The 25,222-nt window shown below is 31.5% G+C and overlaps 2 protein-coding genes and 1 non-coding gene across 5 annotated transcripts in view; 1 reads left to right on the top strand and 2 right to left on the bottom strand.

Annotated features, from left to right (window-relative positions):
- Bru3 (bruno 3) overlaps window positions 1–2,561 on the bottom strand; it is a 651,773-nt gene extending 649,212 nt beyond the window's left edge. For all 3 annotated transcript variants that reach the window (XM_026627538.2, XM_026627695.2, XM_026627772.2), the window contains exon 1: window positions 2,146–2,561. In XM_026627538.2, the coding sequence (XP_026483323.1) occupies window positions 2,146–2,164 (19 nt within the window). In that variant the 5' untranslated portion in view covers window positions 2,165–2,561. The remainder of the gene's footprint in view (window positions 1–2,145) is intronic.
- Window positions 2,562–15,419: 12,858 nt separating this feature from the next.
- On the top strand, window positions 15,420–15,491 carry Trnap-ugg (transfer RNA proline (anticodon UGG)). Its single transcript has one exon. It is a non-coding gene; the product is annotated as a tRNA-Pro (tRNA).
- A 6,417-nt stretch (window positions 15,492–21,908) lies between these two features.
- On the bottom strand, window positions 21,909–22,253 carry LOC113396443 (CUGBP Elav-like family member 4). The gene has a single exon (XM_026634414.2). It carries the CDS (start codon window positions 22,251–22,253, stop codon window positions 21,909–21,911), a length of 345 nt encoding a protein of 114 aa, XP_026490199.2.
- Between the last annotated feature and the right edge of the window lie 2,969 nt (window positions 22,254–25,222).

Raw genomic sequence — 25,222 nt, 5'->3', positions numbered from 1 at the left:
ATACCTAAAAAGTGGCTGAGGAAATGAAGCGGGTTTTTTTTGTTAATACACGTTGACAATTAATATTATATTTTGTATGAAACAGACCGAGCACGCTCGTTTTAATTCCCAGAGTACGTTATTGTATTAAAGTCTATCTTCATATATTGTTGATATAATCCATGTTGAAAACTGAATAGTTTGTTAAACTATGAAACTATAACGCAAAGCTTGTAAAAGATATATCATACTTCAGATCTTATTTCGAATACTAAAATGTGATTATTTTAACTAAAATATCACAAATATGACGACATTGAACTTCTAGTTAATGTATTAGAAAAATAAAAATGAAATATTATGAGTGTTTAAACTATAAAAGGTGTTCTTCAAACCTTATACGTTTACATACATGCTTGTATTTTTTAAATAAAAACACTCTGTGTTTGATATAATTTATAGGATATGAATATTGTTTTTGTACTGTTAAAATGTTAAATTCTCATCTTAATAAGATAAACCACTAAATTTTACTAAGATTGATTTATTTTTTGGTTAGCTAAAGACCAGTGAATGATTAAAAATAAGAATTAGGAGTTTGAAAAAACAAACATTTTATAAATAATAAAAACTAAAAGAAGTACATAGGCTTATGTTAAGTAAGGAGCTCGAGAGGAAACGAATTCTGTCGCCTTAAATCCGTCGCATAGAACGAATATTCACACAAAAATATGTACTCGTTTATTTATCAGACTTAGATTTTATTTTGTTTAGCTCTGCAATAACTTAAAAGTCGCCGCAAAACACGATTGAAATATCCGAGTTGATATCCGACAATAATAACTATAACATTTAAAGTACGTATCAAAAATACGATATTGATTAAGCACGTGAAAATTCATAGGTAGATATGTACTCGAAATCATTGGTTAAGATTCACGATATTGATACGTATCAAAATTTCAAAATTTCTATTCATATTCCACTTTAATTGTAGAGCAACTTAGACTCATTTTTTTTTTAAATTTATATGTCCATAACCTATTCCTACTTATAAAATGTAAATCTATGGATTTTTTTCACCTAAGAAAATAAATAAAATTGGAAAATTTGGACTTTTATAAATGATATCACTTATCACTTCACGTTTTTTTTTCGTATACTATTATTTTCCAATGTGTTACTTTATGCTTCATACTAGAGAGTGAACGTAAAGGAAATTAAATTACTTCATCCTAATTTTTATTTAATAATAACTATACAGTCGATGAAAATGACGAACTTCTTACACAATACACTTTTAAAGTAATATGCGTTTGATCGGTTTTTACAACAATGACATAAAACGTCAATCATACAATTCACAAATTCGTCCGGAGCTATACGAAATTTTCTATACGAGTATTTTTATGGTCCACTAAAATATTATATAACAATTGTCTATTAAGAAAAAAATTGTCTATTAAATTAAAAACACTGTAATTAAAAGATAATTTCGTATCATTTATTACTCCGGATCGAAGTCACGAATCGAAAATAATATTAAAATATATTCCATTTAAAATCATTATCAACTTTTTTAAATAAACTATACATTCAATTAATTTTAAAATGTCACGCATTTGTAATATTTCAGTGTAATTTTCAAGACTTACAGCTTTACAGCCCTTTTTATACCAAACACGTTCTAAGTATAATTCTTACGTGTGACATTTTAAAGGTCGTCTAAAATAAAATATATTTTTATTACATTTTTTACGCCAGTAAATAAACGACTTTTATTGTATACTAAATACTATTTACATTTTTATATTTCATTCTTTTTCGATTTTCGTAAAATGAAAATCGTATATTTCAGATCAACCATTCAATTGTCTGCTCTAATATGTTATATATTAAGCTTATCATTTAATTTTGTTGAATTTATGTCGAGCGAATACAAATGATGGTGTCAACGTAAAATATGACATGGCATTTAAGGCTTAGGCAGCATTATTATGTATGTTCATAACGAATTATTCAGCGACAGCTTAATTAATATTTTGACTTTCGAGAGGCTAATGACACTCGTTGAAATCATAGGTATAATATAAATGAATTGCGGGAAAATTGTTCTACTGCTGGCGTAGTTCTCACGGCAAGGTGAAATTTTACGAGGACACTCACCTCCACAAAGCAAAGACATCTGTAATGTTATTATAAAACTATCGTTCGAAATATATGTACACTTATGTCTTCTAAAATCTAACTAGCGCGCCTAACTCTTTACACGAAGCTTTCCTATCAACTATTTAGAGGCGAGAAGGCAATGGAATATTAAACTTTGTACTGGCAAGATATCGTATCTAAAACTATGTTGTAGAAAAAATGGCACTAAAAAGACACGTTTATTAACTGGTGTTACACAAACACTATCCACGATTAAAATTAATACATCAAAATGCGAACTAAATACACCAAAATGTCGTTACCACGCGGCCGGTTTATCATAAGTGGCGAGGGTACATTGTGGCGTGTTTTTATTATTGTTTACGCGATGTGGCGTACGCGGCGGCGCGCGGGTGTGCGGGCGGGTGCGCGGCCGGTTGAGGCACGACTGACGGCGGACACGACGTGTCCGACGGATTTGTGACGTCACCACCGCCGCACGCATGCGTACGGCACCAACATATGCGCCATCGCACAGCACACGTGTTCATCTTATCAAAACTTACCCATAATAGTAAGTTAAAAGTTTCTTTATTAGTTAAGTTAAACATGATATTGTTGTTACCCTAAGTTGCAAAGTGGCCACCTCCCATAATTCCACATAAGTCGCATTAGACTTGAAACTTGACTCCAGATAAAACATGTGAAATATTAACTTGTTTGTGCTGTCAAGCCGAAACGGTGCTCTATCTGAATTCCATTAGAACAAACTTTAATCTGATATTACTGTAGACGCCATTAAATTTAGTAAAACTATAAAATGCCAAAATAATTATAATGGTTTTTACTGGCTAACGTTATGAATCATTAGAATTATTTTAAGTAAAAAGTAATTCTATGTTTCTTTTTGGTTATATAAATTTACCCTTTTAATAAATATTCGAGAACCTTCCTCTGTAAAAAAATGTTTTTGAAATAGAGTCGTATCTACATCATCGATCGTTACGTAGCAGAAAAAATACTGTTGCTACATAAGTACTGGTAGAGCTAAGTAGAGCCGATAAATGTCCCACTGCCTAAGGCTTCAATTCTGTTTTAGGGAAAAGGTTTAGGTTAAGAGCTTATTCCCATTCCAACGTGGGTTGGTGGATACAAGTAAAGATTACACAAGTAGATTGTAATCCGCCACATTCAACCTGGATATAAATATAATATTTATCTTCATCACGAGCACGAATTGAATAATAAAGACAAATTAAGCACGTGAAAATTCATAGGTACATCGGATATGTACTCGAAATCATTGGTTAAGATTCACGTATTTTGGACATCTCCTCTCATCTTTTTTTGTTTTTGATACACAGTATTAAACTGATAAAATATTAACGTCACTCGTGAAAGATAAAATTCAAAATAATAGTTAGAATAACCAATCAACTTTAATTTTTGGGACGAGGTAATGGGCCACCTGATGGCAAGTGGTCACCACTGCCCACAGATAATGGCACCATAAGAATATTTAAAACTTTCCTTTCATTTTCTAACACATCTACAACCTTAGTAACTTAGATGACATATTTCTTGTGTCTGTAGTTACACTGGTTCACTCTCCCTTAAAGCTGGAACACAATAATACTATATTATATTGCTGCTTGGCGGTCTACGTCATAAGATGAGTGGATGGTACCTACCCAGACAGCCTTACACATAGATCAAGAGAAGCTTATTAGGGATCATTCATGTGATATGATATTGCAATCAGGAGAAAAGACTTATAGATGTGGAAGAGAAATAAAACTATTATATTTTCAAATGTTAAATATTTTGTGCTTTTAACTAACTTACTAACCGGTGACAATAAAGAGTTTTACAGATTTTAGTCAAATTTTTAATGAATAGTGACTGAAAATGTATATTTCAAATATTTTTTTAAAAATGTTTCTTCTTCCCGTCCTATTTTTTTTAAATAGTATGTTGTTTTGAAATTTTAATATACAATAATTATTGCCGGCTGTTTAGAAAAGGCATAAGAATTGCTTTAAGTAAATAATTTTAGAATACTGAAATATTTATAACAAATACAACCGTCACATAGAGCTACGATGTAATAACAATTCGAAATCAAATCAAAATACAATTATTTGTACACCAATAAACAATACAAAATTAAATATAATTAATTGTTTAATAACAAATCACTAAGACAACTGATAGACTAAAGTAAGGCCAGGATTGTAGAAGCAATTATAAAAAAAATAACAAAAGGACCATTAAAAGTTATTTATTCAATTTAGTAATCCTAAAATTTGGATTTCGAATGAAAAATCAACGAAACGGACAACGAATCTGTAGAAAACTGTTTTTTTTTTTTAGGAAATAAAAGTATAATATAATCTATACTTATATTATGAATATAAAATTAAATCTGTCTGTCTATTGCTCTTTCACGGCCAAACCACTTAACCGTATGTGATGAAATTTGATATGAAGTAACCTTGAATTTTGAGAAAGGTTATATACTACTTTTATGTCTGATACCCGATGACTAACAGCTGAAACGCGATTGAAGCCTCGACAGCTAGTATGTATATCGTTTTAGGATTTTAGCGTGAAACTTCTTTCATGCATCATCGGTTGCCAGGTTTCTTTATATTACCTTTAAAAAACCACCATTATATGCACACTTTTTCGTACATAATTTAAGCTTACAATATAAGTCGTGTATATGAAAATACCATCAGGTAATCTTTACGTCGCGGTTTAAATTCTAAAGCGTATAATTCCACTAATCCTTAATAGAGAAGTATGGTGGATTAACCTTGAAAGCCTTTTCCTTAAGAAGAGTGGAGTACTCTACCCAAGATGAAATATTAATAAGCTTACTTTTATTCTAAGTAATGTTGTGTATAACCGATTATATAAATATACGCTTAAAAAATAATAATTTATAAATATCTAGCACTTAGTACTATATTAAGGCCTAGTAGCATGCTTATATGTCATAAGTGCTTGTGTTCGACCGCAAGCCTGAGACAATTAAGCATCATAATAACTCAAGGGCCCATGTACTACTTCATTAGCGCCCTTGTCAAACGGCTCAATAGAGACAAGTATCTCTCAGTCATTACCTTTGTTGACTAATTATATTTTCGGTTTCTTACATTTTCAACGAAATATTCTGTGTTTATTTTGTTAACAAACAATTGGTTTCTTATCTTTTCAGGTGAAAACTTTACACGGTAATGTCATTAATTAGAACCAATGTCCACTGTACCTTGATTTCATGATAGTACTTTCTTTGTAGAGCAATCTCTACGTTTTTTGGGAATATCATAGACTATATCACATATACAGAGATTAATATCAGATTATTATACAGTAAATGTAGAGATTCGTATTTAGATTATTATAGACTAAATGACTAATACAAATGTTGCTGGTTGTACATTTTGCAGTGGAAGACTAAAGTAGAGATTGGTTTTTAGAATATTATACACCAAATAACTAACAAAAAGTTTGGTAGTTGAAACATTGTGCAGTGAAAAACTAGTGTAACGATTTGTATTTAGAATAATTGATGAATTGTTCTGTAGAAGATAAATAAAGTATTCGGAAGAGAATTCAATAAAAGACTTACTAAAATTAATAACGTTATTAATAATATATTGAGATAAATATTCGTAATAAAATCGTGAAATTTGAAATTAATTGAGCATCATCTCATTAAAATTTTTATTAGATAGGGAAAATGTATTTCAATTTTATAATAGATTGGCATTATCGACTTCAGAGCAGTAGCAACTTACTCAAAGTTTAAGTTGCTTTAATTGTAGATCATTTATATCAGAAACATGTGATAAAATAATTCTGGAAATAAGTGGACCTACCCTAACTTATATTACCTTTTTTTTTCATAAATAATATTTATTATTAGCGATGTCAATAGAACAACTAACAGTGGCAGAACAAGATTAAGTAAATTAAATAATCATGAACTGTGATAATAATAATAAACAACTTTATTTCATACACTTCAAATTATTAGGTAATGTCACTTAAATTAAAACTAAAAATAAATCACCTTATTATTATGCAAACAATAAAAACTATTCTAAAAATGATAAAATCTCTTTTCTCTCTTTCCTCGAATTTATTTTGAATTAAGAACAATAATCTTATAACAGTTCTAATTTATAGTTATAGATAGAAGGAAAAAAATTACCTTCGTAATCGGTTTAGTTGCAAAAAAGCTTTTAGACGCTCAGGTGTTCCGGGACTAAAGTGTAATAATCATTTATATCCTTCGAGAGCCCAACACGACTACCTCGACAATTGAATAATGTAACCTCCCGCTTTTAGCGAAACGGTTAAATCTAGCTAAATAAGCGAGAAAAAATAACTATACATTACTATAAAGAGAATCCACTTATTATCACTTAGTCAACGGTTGATCCGCTTAGTTTTTCATTTTAATATCTTTCAAATAAGTTGATACATTTTTACAAACGTAAATAAACTTTATCAGGAAACGTTGGAATTCGAAAGCAGATTTGATTCATCAAGAAATCGGGTCGATGAAATAAAATTATCATATTCTTAGCCACACAAAACATACAATGCAAAAAGCTGATTTATTCTACAAATGGAAATGAAAACAATTACAATTTGGAACTAGGAAAAGTGATTCTCTTACCTAACATTTCATCATCCACAGATAACACTCACCACATTAGACTTGGGGTGCGATTGAGTATTAAGAATAAGTTGTCATAGAATATTAGTCAACAACAAATACAAGTTTATTTATATTTTAATACACACAAAAAGATATGGTAGAAAAAAGGTTTTATATAAATGTAAGACCTATATTAAAAAAAATATAATAAATATAATTAACTCTGTCCACCCAGAGAATTGAATTTGATAAAATTTGGTATAAAGCAAGATTGAACCCCACGGACGAACTACTTTTTTCTACCTTAAGCCTACACCCGCCCTTCGAAGCTGCAGATGAAAACTAGCTATCATATAAATTCATACGGATTAATATAAAAGTAATTCAATATTATTAAGAATCTTAGAAATACATTTATATGTCTGATAATATTATAAGACGCAAAACATGCATAATCTAAACACACAAGCATGCATGAATTATTTCATAAGACATCTGTCTTTTTACCGCGTTTCTCGTAAATAAAGGCTATTATTGTTATTATTTATAACGTGTGAATGAAAATTTTCTGACGAAAATGCACTGAATTGCATACGCCGATTCTTTTTACTCCAACATTAACTATTTTTATAATCCTAGCTAATATTATAAACGTGAAAGTGAGTTCGTTTTTTTTTACGCCTTAATTGCTAAATCAACCATTATGAAATTTTGTCGCGGACAAGATGATAGAAAAATAAGACACAAAATCACTTTACCCCCCCCCCCTCTCCGCACACAATATCGAAGCTGGTTATAATAATTAAATGGCCTTTAAACTATTGGACACAAAGTATTTATTAATTTAATTAAAATTCACCTCATAGCTATCAAATTATAGCTACAAGCTTATATGCACAATAGTCCATTAAAATCAGATTACTGTATATTCAAGCGTAAAATAGTAACAAATATACGCAATTATATAAATATATATTATTAATGTTCGATAATTTTATTTTTTTAAATAATATATTAGATGTTGACACAATTCCTTATGTAATAGCGTCACGAGAGGATAATATTCGTGCTATCGAGCAGAAAACCGACTTTGTTTTTTCAAGCTTTTTTCACTTAAACTAAAAACGCCGCTCTTTGAAACGCTCTATTCATTCGTTAACATATTATGAAAAACCATAAAGCGTTTTTCACACAAATATCCAACAGAGTTCTTATTACAATTGCGATAGAGTTAAAAATGTAACGAAATAATATTCTACTAGTATTGGTGTTGAATAAACGTATGCGTCACAGTTTCGTATTGTGTACAGTTTCGATATTAGCATTTAAAAAAAACGCTTGCGAACTGTTTGTTACCTAGTTTTATTAGTACAGCCTTCAACCGATTTTTGAACGTGAATTCGTAGGTGTTAACTCGAATAATTTTAATACAGAGCTATCCGTGTTTTTTATCAACTAAAGCACACGGATACTGTGCGGATACGGATAATTTTGTATATTTTTAAATGTTGTTTAAGAATAGTTTCCATAATATTTTATATATCTAACCACACCACCTCATCATCTCTACAATCGTAAGTTAATATACTTTTTCTTTGTAGACTGACTCATTGGTCTAGTAGCTTAAAAGCCTACAGACCCCAAAGTTCTAGGTTCAAATCCCAGACCAGTACATTAAGAAATAAATGGTGTTTTTCTATTGTATAATTTAAAACATCTGTCTAGAATTTGAAGTCAGGAAAGCATGTTAAGCCGTTGATCAGGCCCCTTAACTCTACAATCGTTTTAGTGTTGCTATCGGATTTTAAGAGCGCACTACGGTTTGCGCACATACTTGCGCACTATAATAATGCCCTCGAACTAGCTAGCTAACTTTTACTTGGTGGTATGGCTTTGTGCAAGCCCGTCTGGGTAGGTACCACCCACTCATCAGATATTCTACCGCCAAACAGCAGTACTCAGTATCATTGTATTCGAGTTTCAAGGGTGAGTGAGCCAGTGTAACTACATGCACAAGGGACGTAACATCTTAGTTCCCAAGGTTGGTGGCGCATTGGTGATGTAAGGAGTTGTTAATATTTCTTACAACGCCATTTTCTATGGGCAGTGGCGACCACTTACCATCAGGTGGCCCATTTGCCTACCGATATTATAAAAAAAAGCCATACTTAAGGGTGCCAAGCCAATTGCATGAGCAAATTCGGTCAAGAAGACAATACTTTGTATGCGTGTATTTCTATATGAAAGGCCTGTGATTTAATGTAAACACATATTATCTTTGACCCACTGTTTTCGTAGGCTTTCAGCAGGGGATTCGATCCCCACGATACACCTTCTAAAAACCTTCATCTCAAACGTGTAACGTGATACATGAAGAGACCATTTTTTTCTTTTATTTAATCTGGCACACCTAATAAAGTCAACTGAAACTCGAATACGACCATTACAGATGTAGTTTGAAGGTCACTCGAGTTACGTAAAAGATTTTTTCTAGAAGTATTTGGATGGACTAAATTGTTATTAATATTCAGAGTATTTTAAAATGTTTTTTACATCATCATATTCAAAAAGATGACTAGATTGAATTGAAAGTTAATACACGCGTAGATTATGTCTATATATATTTTTTTTTTCAACATAGCTTTCTAATTCCAAATTCAAATTTCTTTATTTCTTTGTTATATATAAACATTACATTACATTATTAATAGTAAAAAAAAAAATAATTAAACAGCTCAAAATACTGATATGCCTAAATCTTTAGAAAAACGAGTAAAAAGTTCTTTTTTCAAATTTCATAAACGTTTACAATTTTAAATAAAATAGGTAATCGCTGGGGGGTGATCATTTCATTATGAAGGCACACTAATTAATTGTATAAAACCTTTGAACACAGAGGTTCCTTTAAAATCAAGCAACTTTACATAATCAGAATAATTTAATTTAAATATATATAAGATTCTTTAACGAAATGTAAAAAAAGAATATAAATTTCGATTATGTTTCTGTAAAAGCATTACAGAGAAAATGAAAATTTTCTTTATTTGAGTAAACTCATGAAGTCACTTTTAAATCGTCATGTTACATACTGGAAGGAAATAAATGTGAAGCTACTACTGGTTCGGAAAGTAGAACTAGCAAAAAACTGAGAAGTTACTTTAAGAAGACGTGGCGAAAATAAATACAGGTATTTAATATATATTTGTAAGTACAGTTTACTCGATTTCAAGGCCTCCTGCCATGACTTTTAAGTTTTTTAAAAAGTTGACGGAAAAAATATTTTTGAGTAACACTTTTCTGTGTATAGAAAGTTATCATGGCCCTGTTACATCAATAATGTACTCCAAGACATGACACAGCAACACAATTATTGATGTTTGTGGTTTAAACTGTACAATCATCTTTTTTTTCCGCTTAAACACGCATTTACCCCTTTCCATTGAAGGATATCTAGACTCACCAGCAACTGAGCCTACTAAAAAACCAGTGGTACCCTCCTTCGAAGGGCGCCACGGGGTCGCTTGTGCATACAGCCGTGAGTGTACATTTACCGGAGCTAACAACTATAATGAATGTCTTATTTTCTTAAACATCGTAGAAAAGCCAATGAATCTCAACCATATAGATCTAAAACTAATGATTATGACAAATATAATTCAATTGACCATCACTTTGATGTCTCCGGAGATATACTTTGACGAGCGCTGATTATAGGGAAACGTTTGAAGCTTCATCACGGTTGATTATATTTGAAGACATCTCCTTATGTCGTTATTTTTATTAAATATTTGTTTATCGTATATGTTGAATTTGTTTTATCAAATGGTGTAATTTACCTATAAATCTGGATAACGTTATACAATGTGAAGTTGATCGAAATATAAACTAACTAGGTTTAAATGCAGTTGAAGGGGGTGTTTTTAGGTATAAAAAATTATACTTTCTTGCTCCCTTAGGGTTTAAGCGTCCTTCATTCAATTTATAAAATTCGGTTCCTTAGTTTAGAAAGAGTGACGGATACAGTTACTTTCGTATTTCTAATAGATTATTGATTTTTTTATTGGTGTTTTTGTTTTTGATAAAGTCTTAACAAAATTTACAGTATTTCTGGATTGATTTGAAACGCGATGAATTCAACCAATATATGAAATTTCTGATGTTTGATATAACAAATATGATTTCGGAAATATTATTATATTACAAGAACGAAATTGATTTATAAAAACGTGTTCGAACATTGTAAATATCGCCTTCAACGAAGGCGATCTTCAGAAGGTGTAGTACATTTTCACTCTGTGACGTTATCCTCAAGCTGTCCTATTTCTTTCAATATAAATATGAGATGTCTATCTCTTTCTAACATGCATGTTAGTATATAACTTTGTACTACCAATAAATATATTTTGTATGAAAATCAACCATGTTATATGAACAACGCGAATCAACATTACATAATTACACACACTTGCCCGATGTGTTTTTCAAGCATATTTATTTATTTTGTCTGGGAAAAATCCATATTTCAATGTAATTCTTAAGGTTTCCTTTCATCCTTCTATGCAATTAAATGTTTTATTATTCAATTAAAACAACAGGCTTAAGGTTTAAAATGTAATGTATAAAGAAAACTTAATGAAATCATAAACATAATATATTAGCATCCCGACATTTAACAAACAACCACATTACATACATCACTTTCTAAAACATTCCGAAGCCGTGTAAAGCGATGTAAAGCGGTGTTAAGCGGCGAACACTTACGGCGACAGATTTTTCACTTGCCGCAACGAAATAACCGAAACGAGGGCGTTTTTTAAATATCCTCACGAGAGAATTATACAAAAAATCGTACTAAAATGTTAAAACGGGGCTCGTTATATTACGTAATTGAAAACATTTAGTATTTACCAGAAGTGGGACTACAGTGAGATTGAGTGGGAAATAATCCTGAATCCCATTCTAGTTCCACTTTTACTCGACGGTAGGTTGAGTGAGCCAAGTGTTACTACAGGCACAATGGACATAACATCTTAGTTCCCAAGGTTGGGGGCGCATTGGCGATGTGAGGATTGATTAAAATTTCTTACAGCGCCATTGTGACCACTTACCATAAGGTGGCTTATTTGCTCATCCGCCTACGTATATTGTATATGTTTTATTTGATATAACCCCGGTGCAAAATATGTTCTATCTATCAATATGCTGAAAGTGGAAAATAACTTGTGTTTCCAAATAGTATTTTATTACAAAAAAATCACACTTATCATTATACAGATTGTATCGATAAACTTGTTCACAGAACACGGACTTTGAGTTAAAACAAACACAGTCACGATGAGGTTGTAACTTTATTTGCACTTAAATAGCATTTCCCACTCAAAGCGCGTGACGAAGAACGAAGAACGCAATGATATGAAATGAGATTATATGAAAATTTGTCTTTTGTTTCGATCTCCCCGTACGCATTCATAAACCAATAATCTAATTTAATTACATCTTGAAGAGTTCTGACAAATGTATACTAATAAAAGAAGTTAGGTTTCGTTGTAATTTCGTGAGAAGTCATCGTCTGAATATGCAGCGCGTTTCGGTGAGGGTTTTAGTATATGGTATTATTATGTAAGTAGATGCACTTCGCAATTTCACTCGGTTTCAATCTAGACAATTGACGTGACAAGCGTAAATTGCGCATTCTTTTATAATACATAAATAATATAAAACAAAGTATTCATGTCCGATAACTAATTATAAAACACTCGACCGATTTTGATGCGATTTTTACCAATAGAAAGAGGGGTAAACGAGGGAGGTTTTTCAATATTATTTGTGAATATTTTTTACAAAATAGCTGAATTATGACGGCATTTTACATGCGCTCACATTGCTAACGCTACACTAAACATTAGGAGATATATAGAAATAGTGAAAATAAAGATAAAGAATCCAGAAGAATAGATATGTCTATATTCTAAGGTAAACTTTTTTTATCTATCAAACAATGCAAAATACTTATAGCTTAGTTGTAAAGCATTTCTCGCCATAAAATTATTTAATGGTTTTCTTGAAATAAATATATTACCAAACTCGGGCATTTAATATAGATTAATATTATGTTTTATTTATATTAATATTGTAAATGCTAAAGGAACTCTGTCTGTTAGCTCTTCACGATAAAATCGTTGAAGCGATTTAAATGAGATTTCCTTTGGAGAAAATTTAACTCCCGGGGAAGAACATAGGTTTTTTAATTCACCCTTTGAGGGCGTAAAATGGGCAAGGTGATTTGTATGCAATAGGTAGCTTAAAAATTATGTGCGATAAAGCTGCATGCTTAGCTAGTAATACCATGACATTCGATGAATACGCCAGTTAATATCACCATTTCCATTATGTGCATCGAAAAAAAAAAACGTTCGCTGCGAAACGGACGGTCGGAACGGAACCATAAAATGATGACCTTGAGCTTAATACTATGTATAATATTTCTCATTTATGACTTACTTATGTGACTAATAAATAAACGTCATAGAATAAATATACCTATACAATATATTTTAGCTAAACTCACTACTAATTTTTTCTTATTAATACCCGACCTTTCTCGGCTTCGCACGGCTGCAATTTATTATTAAAGAACAAAGTAGAGAAGTATAGCAACAGCGTGTAAATGTCTGTAACTAAGCTGTGGCCTCCTCTCCTTTTTGAGAAGAAGGTTTATTAACGCAAATGATATGATATCAATATAATTTATAACCTAAAGAACTTAGGAATAATATTACTATCTTAATAAAATTTTTTAAACTGCTAGTTTAAAAAAAAAAGAATCGGATTATTAGTTTCGGATTTTATCCCTTATAAATTTTGAGAATGCACCCGAAGCCGGGTCGATTCCCCAGTGTACTATAATACAACGTCACATGCTTACAAAATAATTTTAAGAGTAAAGTATTGCAAAGCATACCGTATTGATAAAAAAAAATGAATAAAATTTAAGTTACGTTTCAAACGTAATTATGTATTTTGATTTCATATGGTGAATCAATGCGTAAGGATGTCTTCTTCTAGAAGAATGGTACCTAAATAATAGGAAAGTGTTAACTAAAAACTAACTGAGTGTAGAAGAAAAATAAATAACAAGTAACTGATAATATGACTGGAGATAGAGAAATGAAGAGAGTGGTTCAAAGGAGGCCTGAAGAGGTCTTGGGTTCACAAAGGAGAGCAACAGAGGCGTGGAGACCCTAATAATTATATTATAAAATAATTTTTTAATATTTTAATTTCAATCAGTAAGCTATAATTTATTTACTTGTATCTCGTCGGAATCTCTGTCGTGTCGCCCTCCCCTAAATTCGGCCCTGCTATTAACTAACAGAGTATCTTTTACTTAAATACATATTTTAAAGAGTCGATAAAATCAATTTTAAAATGTCATAAATATAAAGAGGGCTATTCGTGCAATTTATAACCTGGGCCCAAAAGATTCGTTAAGAGATAAATTTAAAGAAATTAAAATAATGACTGTCGCTTCTCAATTTGTTTTTGATAATGTTATGTATGTACGCAAAAACATAAACGATTTTCCCAGAAATTGTGACGTACATTCTATTAACACTAGGAACAAGAATAAACTTGTTACTCCAAGTACCCGATTACACAGGGTTAGTAACTCTTTTTTGGGGCAATGTATACGTTTTTACAACAGGATCCCAGAAAACGTTCAAAATTATTCAATTATAAAATTCAAAAGAATCGTTAAAGAGCGTTTGTGTGCTAAAGGATATTACAACACTAATGACTTTTTAGTTGACTGCACACCTTGGGAATGAAATGATCGCCTCCAGGCTGTTTCAAATAACTAAAATATAATTATTATTGTACATGCAAAATGGAAAAAAAAAAAAAATATCCCGCTGAGTTTCTTTCGCCGATTCTTCTCAGGTCCGAGGTGCTAAATTCCGAACCGGTGGTAGATTTTTGACAATCAATAAGCAAGTGTAAACACTTCTATATTGAATAAAGATTTTTGATTTGATTTGATTTGAATAAAATTAATGTTATAATATATTTTTTCTTAAGTACACAAATCATATTCTGCCTTATAAACATTGTTAATGGGTTGTTTAGTTAAATATTAATAAAACGACGCAGTTTAAATAATCATACCCTAATTATGAATAGGTCAAGCCATTACTTATTATACTAAAACAATGTTTAATACTGTTATAAGAAGCGAACGAGCATTGTAGGTATATAAACCAGAAACAAAACATCATACAATTCAGGTTGACAGACTGATGACGTAATAACTGGTTATTAACCTTTCTATTTCTAGTATCAATAGACGGACTACCTACCGTGTTGCCGTTGGCTAGACTTTACCGTATTAATAAAAAAATAAACCACACTAAATCAATAAAATTAAAAGTTAATAAATCAAATAATAAATAAAACATTTGTTCATATTTTATTGTTTCAAGTGGAAACAGTGTTATTCTAATTTGACACTTAAACCATTGAAATAAATATTACATTCGTATGCAAAGATTTATCAACGACGTTGATACGTATCAATTTATTCAGAAGCAAAATCATACTTTCACCTGATACGCTAAGTGGCTCGTTGGTCTAGGGGTATGATTCTCGCTTTGGGTGCGAGAGGTCCCGGGTTCAAATCCCGGACGAGCCCTCCTTTTTGTTTATATATTTTTTAATTAATATAAATAAATAATAATTCCTAATATACCGTAAGATTATCATATTTAAGATACCAATATAAGTCAATATTCATTATGTATTTAAATTATTACGAATCGTTTGACGTCATGATGCTCTCATTATTGAAATCGAATTATCAATGACCATATTAAGTTATTTGTCGCTTATTAACTTTAAAAGTGCTTTGTTTTGTATTTAAATAGCATACTTGAGAATATGGGACTTGAAAAACAGATCGACGGATGAAATTGATATGAGCGTACAATAAATACATCTTATGTATGAAGGTTTCGACATGATTATTATGTATGTATGTTAGATTCAACAGTTACACAAATTCCATTAGCTTAACTTTATTGTTAATAAATAATATTGTATTCATTACAGATAAGATTTTAAAATAAATTACTTGCGTTTAAATCACGGCCTAAGCCACTGGGTTGAACAGGATGACATTTTGCGAACAAATTCCTTACGGGTAAGAGAGTATTTTTTTAATTTCTCTTCTAAAGAGGGGATGAAAGTTTATATTCAAGTTCGTCATTAAGAAAGTTAGAAGTTTATAAATCGGAGTTTTGGTTTCTGTTTTCGGCTGTCACAGTGTTTTTGAAAATTTACCACTTAAGAGTGTGCAATTAGGGATAAACATTTGTTAAGAAGATCACCACATTCAAGAAAATTAATATTAAGTCCTGCGTCAATTTAAAAGTAGGGTTACATATTGAGTGAGCCTTGACCAAAGTAAAGTGAGGGCATGGGGTTATCAAAAACTCTAATATCTACTTTAGAAAATTCGGTGGGTTCTGTATAATGTTTTCGATGGGATACCCCAACGGGTACACGGCTAGTTTTAAATAATGAAATCAGTTTCATAATTGCTAATAATTATTTTGTTACCATTTTTTTAGAAACTTCTATTACAAAAAAAAAGTATGATTAATTCTCAGGGCCAGATTATCTAATAGTCACTAAGTAGACAAATTTCTAGGGGCTCCGTGGTAAGCCAAAAGTTAAGAAATTCATCGTTTATAAATAGAAACATATTTCTAGTACTTAATTCAAGATATGACGTACCTTCGTAATGTAACAGTGGTAGAATATATCATTTAACAAGTTAGAAAAGGTAAAGGGGCCCGAGACGTGCCTTGCCTAAGGGCCACGAAATGATTATTGCGGGCCTGTTTATTCGAAACAAAATTTTCAAAGCAAAAATGTATACATATTTTAACTTCTTTAAACATATACCCATAGGTATAATAACTTCGCGGTTAGTAATATACGTCCACCATTTCAAAAGAAAAATTACTTCTGTAACGCATACCGAGTTGCTTTATATATTTTTGAGACTTATTATATATATTTTATATAAGGTAAATAACATTTTATTTAAAATATTATATTTAGTTGAATAACTATTCAGCTAAGGATGGCAAGGTACTTTGTTTAATTAACTTCAAATAATTTGCAGTTTAATCTAGTATAATTGTTTTATATTTGAAAATAAAAGCCACGCAAGCTTGAATTCCATTTGAAGTGACCAACTTAATTTGCCCGAATTATAATAAAAAATACAATTAGAGAGCTCTAAAATTATTTTATTTTTAATAAATAATATAATTGTTGAAACTGTTATTTTGGATCAACTAATTATTTCTAAATCCCTTATGTAAGGAAATAATATTTCTTACTGTACCAATGACTATGGGCAGTGGTGACCAATCACCATCAGGTCAATTTGTTTGTGTGTCTTATTCAAAGCAAAATAAATAAAATTAGTTCATTGGAAAAGCAAGCACCCCGGAATATTCATGAGCTTTATTTTGATAATATATTATTTTTTTAATATGTTAGTACAGTCATAATTCACTTATGTCTAAGAACTAAAATAACATTATTCTATGGTTGAAGATTTTGTAAGGATTGCGTTACCTCTTACAACGCTATCTTGTGACAAACTATAAATTGGCTATTTTGGCCGAATGCCTTACTAAAATAAATGTTTTCTTGAGTTATCCTTTCTAACAGCCATATCAAAAGTGAAAAGTAGACAGATTCTGGTTTCTAGTATAATAAATATAAACTCTCAATAATTCGGAGACCCGTACGTAAATGTTGTCTGAATCTAAGTGCGTGAGGTATTATAATGGATTATTATGGGAGTATTCTGAAGGGTGATTGATTTAGATTTTTTTTTAAATTCTAATTAATATGCATAATAGGCATTTGATAGTGTATTATTTATTACGACCAAAAATAACAACTTTTTTTAAATTTATTTTTTGCAAATAATTTAATTTAAACGATGGGTGCGCTAACGCCGCAATGTGTGAAAAAAAAATGGTCTAAATAAATCACCCGTTTGAATACTCCTTCTAGAATCCTCTGGTATTTAAATTATATATAGGTATTATTATTCATTTGAGATCGTTAAGTTACATTTTAATGATAGGAGAGTTTCAATACGAATATATTTTATTTGAAATATAGCATGCAAGTGTAAACAAACCAAGAAATGCATAAAATACACTTAATGCAATACACACAGCAATTGAACCAATTACCCGCCATTATACGTCTTATCTTTGGAATTTAAAGGCGTTTTTAAAATACTGAATTGTTAACGAGAAATATTTGGAAAATTTAAGCTGAGGTTTTAGTTTCTTTATTCGAATAAAAATATTCGAATAAAGAATCAAGCAGTAATTAAAAAAAGAACAAGTCGTCAGCTTTATTTGTGTGATAGCAGTAAAACCTTTTTGCGTCCGAAATATTTCACATAAAAGTTCATATCAAATTGCAATTAAATTATAATAACGCTTATTATGATCGAAGTGATTTTTACTTGACGTTACTGGGTCTCGGGTTAGAGATGAAAAAGGCGGAAAAGCAGAAGTCATGCTTGGAGTTAAAGATACCTCCGATCTTAGACCCCAAGTATTTACTGGATCAAGACAGAATAGTTACAGGTTTAAGTGGGGGTATCTTAAATCCCAAATCTTGACGCAAAGCCGAAGCAAGGAATACTCTATGAAAATTAATGTCAATTTTTATCAGTGGTGACAGCTTACTATTAGGTGGACCATTTATTGTCAATTAGCCTACTTCCGTGGAATTCAAAAAATGGGTTTGGCTTTAAGTGAATACCTCACACATTTATTAAAATTATTTTATTTCATAACATCGAAAAATATTTGCTATAGCAATTGTTATTCTTTTGTTTCATCTGAAGTTTTACGCAGATATAAAGAATTACTTTTATAGTGACTTATAATTGTTGAAATGTTTTTATTCATATTGTTTTTTTTTATGATATACCTCTATCGGCGGACTGGCAAATAGCCAACGCCCGTAGGCACTGTAAGAAAAAAAATACCATTAATTACATCGCAAATGCGCAACCAATCTTGGGAACTAAGATGTAATATCTATTGCCTGTAGTTACACAGTCTCACTCAACAGAACACAACAATATAAATACTGTTTCGCGATAGAATATCTGATGACTGGTACCTACCCAGGTGGGCTTACAAAGCTTTACCACCAAGTAAATTTAAATTTACATTTGAAAATTTGCTTTATCCATTTCACAACTTTCCTCCGCCGTCCAATATAGCTAGCTAGCTGCTCGGGATATATTGTATTGACAACAACCGTAGACATACATATATGGAATTTCTGTGTATCTCATTCATCGTATTCTCCCTACTCTAACTCCCATAGTCTAATGGGACACAACCGATTCCAGGCCCACGAATTTTCGAGCTGTCCGAGATAGTAGAATTTTGTACGAGTGTGATAAACTCAGATTACGAGAACTTCTTTTACCGAGGAGTTATCTAGATTTTTTTTTGTCACAAATTTCAATAGCTCTTTGGCATAAATACCGCTTTTTGAGTCTGTAACTTCGACAGACGTGATCTGCAGGCGTCAAGGCTAAATATTTATAGAATAGGCAGTCCGATACGATATAACGTTATCATCATTCATTTCATAGTTTCATTGAGATTCAAAGTTGATTTATTTAAACAAAGAATCGGTTAATCATCTATTAGTTCTATGATTTTGGTTTAGAGTGCGAATTTTATCATATAATAATATTTATTAATTTATTAATTAATAATAATATATAAAGATTATAAACATCTCTTGAAAGAGTAACGGACGAGGTCAAATAAACACAAAATTTATTCAATTAAATTCATTTATTCATGAACTCGGTTTCACAATAAAGCTGACCATTAATGAATATACATAACAGTTTCATATTTTAATTAATTTTATTGATAATCAACACGATATAGGGATTTTTTATCTATTAAAAACTTGTAAATGTCAAACAGTTGGGCTAAGGCCTCCCCTCCAATTAAGAACAGATTTAGAACCTGCTTGCCCTCACCACGCTGCTCCTATGTGGCATTACATTCGACAGTTGCAGTTTCCTCTTAATGTCTTTCTTCACTGTCGAGCACGAGGTGCATTGCAAAAGCGAATGAAAAATCAATAATACTTAGCCGGGTTTAAACCTGCAATGTTCGGTTAAGATTCACGTGTTCCAACCGCAGGGCCATCTCGATTATGTATCTGTTAATATTGAGTTTTCAAATAGTATTACCAAGTTCATTAAGAACCCTGTTTTTTAACACTTAAATTATAATAATAGAGAAGCTTGAGTCCTTCTGAGTTTTCATATATTTAGTAGAAAGCCGCAAATATGATTAATTTTGAAGGTTTTTTTTTTTAAATATAAATGTGCACATTCTCAATGAGTTTGGTAAATAATAAAATCACAACACGCGATATTATCAAACATTATATTGTTCGTTCATGCTGGATCCTGGACTATACTCGAAATCAGTGAGTCTATTTATCGTAAATTTTTACTTTTTCTCATTAATTATTCAGTACTTAACCAAAGACTCCTTATTTATAACATTTTTAATCTTCAGGGTCCAATGGGCGCGACTATATTTTTGTCATATTTCAGGAAATATTACACGCAACTGTTGTTTTACTACTTCCTACCTTTTATACCCCTCCTGAGTGTTTCGCTAGCCATGATGTTGACTATTCTCAACACGGAGGGCCCATCGGACTCCACGTGACTTCAAGTGTAGTACAGTTTGGTGAGTCTATTATTACAATGCTTTTTTATACTTAATAACCTACATAAATCAAACAATATGATAATCCGCCACTTAAATGAAAATTGATAGAATTTAAGAATTATCAGTGACCCTAAATGGTGACGAAGATTTCTATTTGATGAAAGTGATGACGAATGAACCCTAGGAAAATAGTTTTGATAAAGCAATTTTTTTCAGAGCATATAGAAGCAAGAGTGAAATCCCAACTCTGCCCTGAGCCCTAAAAAGACGACGTCAAACTTCTGAAAACAATTACTAGTAGTTTCACAGGCCCTTGTCATCCTTGTGTGTGTTTAACGATGAAAAACCCAACCGAAATGTAATAAATGCAATAGTGATTCATGTGCCTCGTTAAAGATACGATTTTTTTATATAAATTTTAATAGTTTACATTTTGACGTGACTAATATAATAATAATACCTTTTTTTTGGTTTTGAGTCAAAAATAATAAAAATGACAAAAATATGAATATTGCAAGACAGCTTGAGCGAGAGATGTCGGACGAGGACCGTGGTTCAGGTTGAAGACTATGAATCCAATGCTTAAATTGAGCCTGATGATAACGCAATTTCGATGTAAGGCAATCCATTTCACGTCCAACCAACAAGTATTGCGTCTACAAGGTCAAGATCTCCATCTAGTACCGCATGAGAGTGTCTGTTGAGATGACAACGTCCCCCTTTCGCTTCCGCAAACAAACTTAAATTTTTTTATTTGCATATATCGATGTTTGACGGTATCCTGTCACTTGAACTAAATGTTTTCATTTTCTTGCCGCTTCAATGGTTTTACATAATTTCATTCTTACTAAGTGTGTAATATTCATATCTGAATATAAGGGATAATTAACAGTTGTACCACCAAATATGAAATAAATTCTAAGAACAAATATTCGTAATATTCATTTACAATTATTTGTTGAGACTGTTATTGCCTTTGATCAGTTTTCTTTCTAGGTTGTACCTGAGGCTACGTATTGAATATTAATAAGTATTAATTCAATACTAATACTCAACATTTACGAAGAAATATCATCCAAGAAAACTTTCTGGCGCCTTCAAGGCGATTGCTTAACAAATTAATTAATTGGTCTACTCTATTAAATTAGGCACGCAAATAAAAATTACATTAGGTTATAAATTGGTTAAATATATAACAATATAAATAATATTTTAAATAATACACATTTAAAAGGTTTTCAAATATATATAATAAATATAAGGCCTTTAAATTCGATGTATGACTAACCTTTGTGCATTCCCGTATGCTTATCCTTGAGGACGGTTAGCTCGTAAATCTTCCCGAACTCCTCGAACATTGGGCGCAGATCGTTTTCCTCAAGGTGCCGCGGTATTTGACCGATAAAAAGTTTGACAGCGTCTTTGCCGGCTCCGGGCGGCGCTCCTGTCCTCTCGGCCGGTGTCAGTGGTGACGCTCGCTTCGCATCATAACCGCCGTGCACAGGAGTCGACGGCATGGAGCTCTCGTTAGACTCTTGCCGGCTAGGAATCATAGTTTTTACCGGATGTGTCTGTACGAAAGCGGGGAACATTAGGGCCGGATTGCAAAGATTCGTGCCGACCAGCATGACTATTATCACAGTACAGATTCAATAAAGTAAATAGTTTTAATCACAGTTAATTTGTACTATAATTTTCTTACACTATAAATTCGGTTTTGTTTTAAAGCTTTGGCGGGCTGTTTACTTTCGGAGGGCGTAGGGTGGGGTGCGTTGGTGTGCGTGTTTTTTGTCTGTTTGTGTCTCGCTCGCGTAATGCGTAATGGTATCGATCCTTATAGTAGAGGCTCAGGGACCTCGTGTATTTCACCCACTCAATGTTTCACACGTGCTACGCTATAAACAACTTATATTCTTATTCGCAATTGTTTTTTTTTTTTTTTTACTTTCTTAAACTATACAGATTTTTTAAATTAATAATTACACGACTATATTCACTTACACTTACACATATATTATTGGCACGATTTAGGTACTGGCAACATTTGAGCGATATCCTTAAAAGTTAACACTAAAGTACGTTCAGCTGGTTAAATTCATTAAAGAAATAAATTTAGCGCGAAAAAAGTTTAACACGAAAACGTATGTTTGTGTTTACGTAGCGGAGCGCACGCGGTACTGTTTACAAACAACCGTTGGTCAAACACACTATTTTTTTTTATATCGTTTTTTATTTTTAATCCAGACGCGAAATACCACCAATTTAATATGTGTTTTATTTATATGTCGATCGATATAAATCGAACACTAACGACCACTTAATAACTAAACATCGATTACACTTATTATATACAGTGCTAATTTAAATGAGATCACACAACAACGACGAACGATGACCTTACGCACAAAAGAAACACAATACGACGAACTAAATTAGGCAACAAATTTGCCGTGTTCCCGTCTATATGTCTACATGTCCACTAACCTAAAATTCCCTCCCGGTCCTTTCATAGCGTACGCTATGGGGGAGCCTCGAATCTTGATACAGGCCTCCCTTTCACTCACCCTCGCAGATATTTAGAGGCAAGTGAACTCAGTTTATGCGACGCGGTTGATTATTACGAATCTCTTGTCTCGCGCGATATTGTGCAAGAAATTTGTATTGTTAACATACTTTAGCATGCGTTTACTTTCTTTACATTTCAGCCGCAAACATTTTTTGTCATAGCTTCGAAATTTAATGATATTAAATCGTTATAACCCATTTGCACTACGATATATATTAGTTAAAATATCAAACCATAGGATTCGATAGAATTAGTAAGATATATTTTCTATAATACCATCGAAAATTGAAGAGAACAGTAAGCATTGTGGGGCAGCACTTTAGCATTTAATAAAAACCAAACCAACATCAGTATCGGAAAAAGTTTCTCTGAATAATTTATCCGACCAATGCTTAGGAGGCAGTCGTAAAACGAAACGTGAATTTTGGTAAAAAGGTCTTCAATGTTCGGCCGGACTATAACTCAAGCGCCGAAAATAGAAGGGGATGGACCACCCTTCAGCTTCTCCCTCTAACCTACCAGCGTCGTTTCGGATGATCCGCGCCCTTAATGGCTGTTTAGAAAAAAAGTGAATTAGAAAGGGCCACTTTTCTTGCTTCTTTTAGATTTTTTTTTTATATATTACAAAAATATTTAGGGTTTGAATTAGATATGACATTGTTTTAATTTAATTAATAAATCATTAAGTCTTGAACTTATAAAATTGGTTTTAAATAAACAATATATGTTTAATTTTTAAGCCCAGGGTGTTAGCCTTGTGTACATCTCTGCTGAGCACGTATCATTAATTCGATTCACGTCGATTTAATTATGACGTTTTTCTCATCTCATAATAAATATTAATACCTAATACTTCTTGACCGGACTTGAACCTGCAATCTTCGATTCGCATTCTAGAGGATTAGCTCGTGAAGCATCTCAGCTGATATTAAAAAAAAAATACCAAAATTTTTTTTTTTTTATAAAAATAATTTAATATTAATTCAGCACATATTTATATTCTCAATAAATAGGTGCGAATAATATTGAATGTATCCTCAGTGCGTACCATATTCTTTCAGAATTTTTATCATCAAATATTATATAGAATCGTTCGGGAATCGTATGGAGGGACTGTAATAACGTTCGGAAAAATGTTTTTTGAGGTTATGGAAATTCTATGATCGCGCCAAGTGGGGACACACAATGTCGTATACAAATACATACATAAAGACATTATTCGGGCGAAAAGGCAAGGGGAGTTTACGTGCGATATTAAAATTTGTCCCTATTTTTGAAGTAATTCAAGTTCTTGTTCAGTGGGCGACAAGTTTAAGATGTAGCTTCATTTTTTAGCTAAACTTTTGTGCAATTTTTATTACTTTAATTATTTTTAGAAGTTGAAATCACATTTCTAGTATATATATAACATATTTATACAGATTGAAATATTATCAAGGTCCTCTCTGTACACGAAATGTAAAAACACTTACGAACGGTGCAATTTAGATTTTTTTTATGTGCATGTATTTGAAGTATGCATAACAACAAAGTTGATAGGAAAAACAAAACAGGTAATTTTTTTTTTTTAAATTAACTTTATAAAAAAAAACATTTCTCTTCTACTTAACACGTTTATTTTTCGATTTCATTATGAAACATACCTTAAAACTATTTATTCATACAATTAATGTATTTTTTTAAATATATACCATTATATGCTTGATATATTGGCCAGACAGTTTTTATACATATTCATATTCATTAGCACTACGTTAGCCACAACTTTGTATATTTTGTATATTTTCATTTTATATTTTTAACACTTCTTAGCAGCCTGCTGCGGTTTTCATTTATATATAATTATATAATTTGTATACTTAATGTGACGTCTATGTCATTCTAATCTAGCGACGATAAGTTTTAAAATGATTTATTTTTTTATTAAAATTAATTGTGAGCTACAAATCGACGAAATCATGTCTAGAGTGATCTGACATGTGTGTACTTGTGTACATCAACCGGCTTTATATCAGTTCGATGGAATACTCC

This window comes from Vanessa tameamea, chromosome 10 (genome assembly GCF_037043105.1).
Source record: "Vanessa tameamea isolate UH-Manoa-2023 chromosome 10, ilVanTame1 primary haplotype, whole genome shotgun sequence".
Taxonomy (NCBI): Eukaryota; Metazoa; Arthropoda; class Insecta; order Lepidoptera; family Nymphalidae; genus Vanessa; species Vanessa tameamea.
Note: the sequence above shows the minus strand (reverse complement) of the source record. Positions and strands in the feature narration are given on the sequence as shown.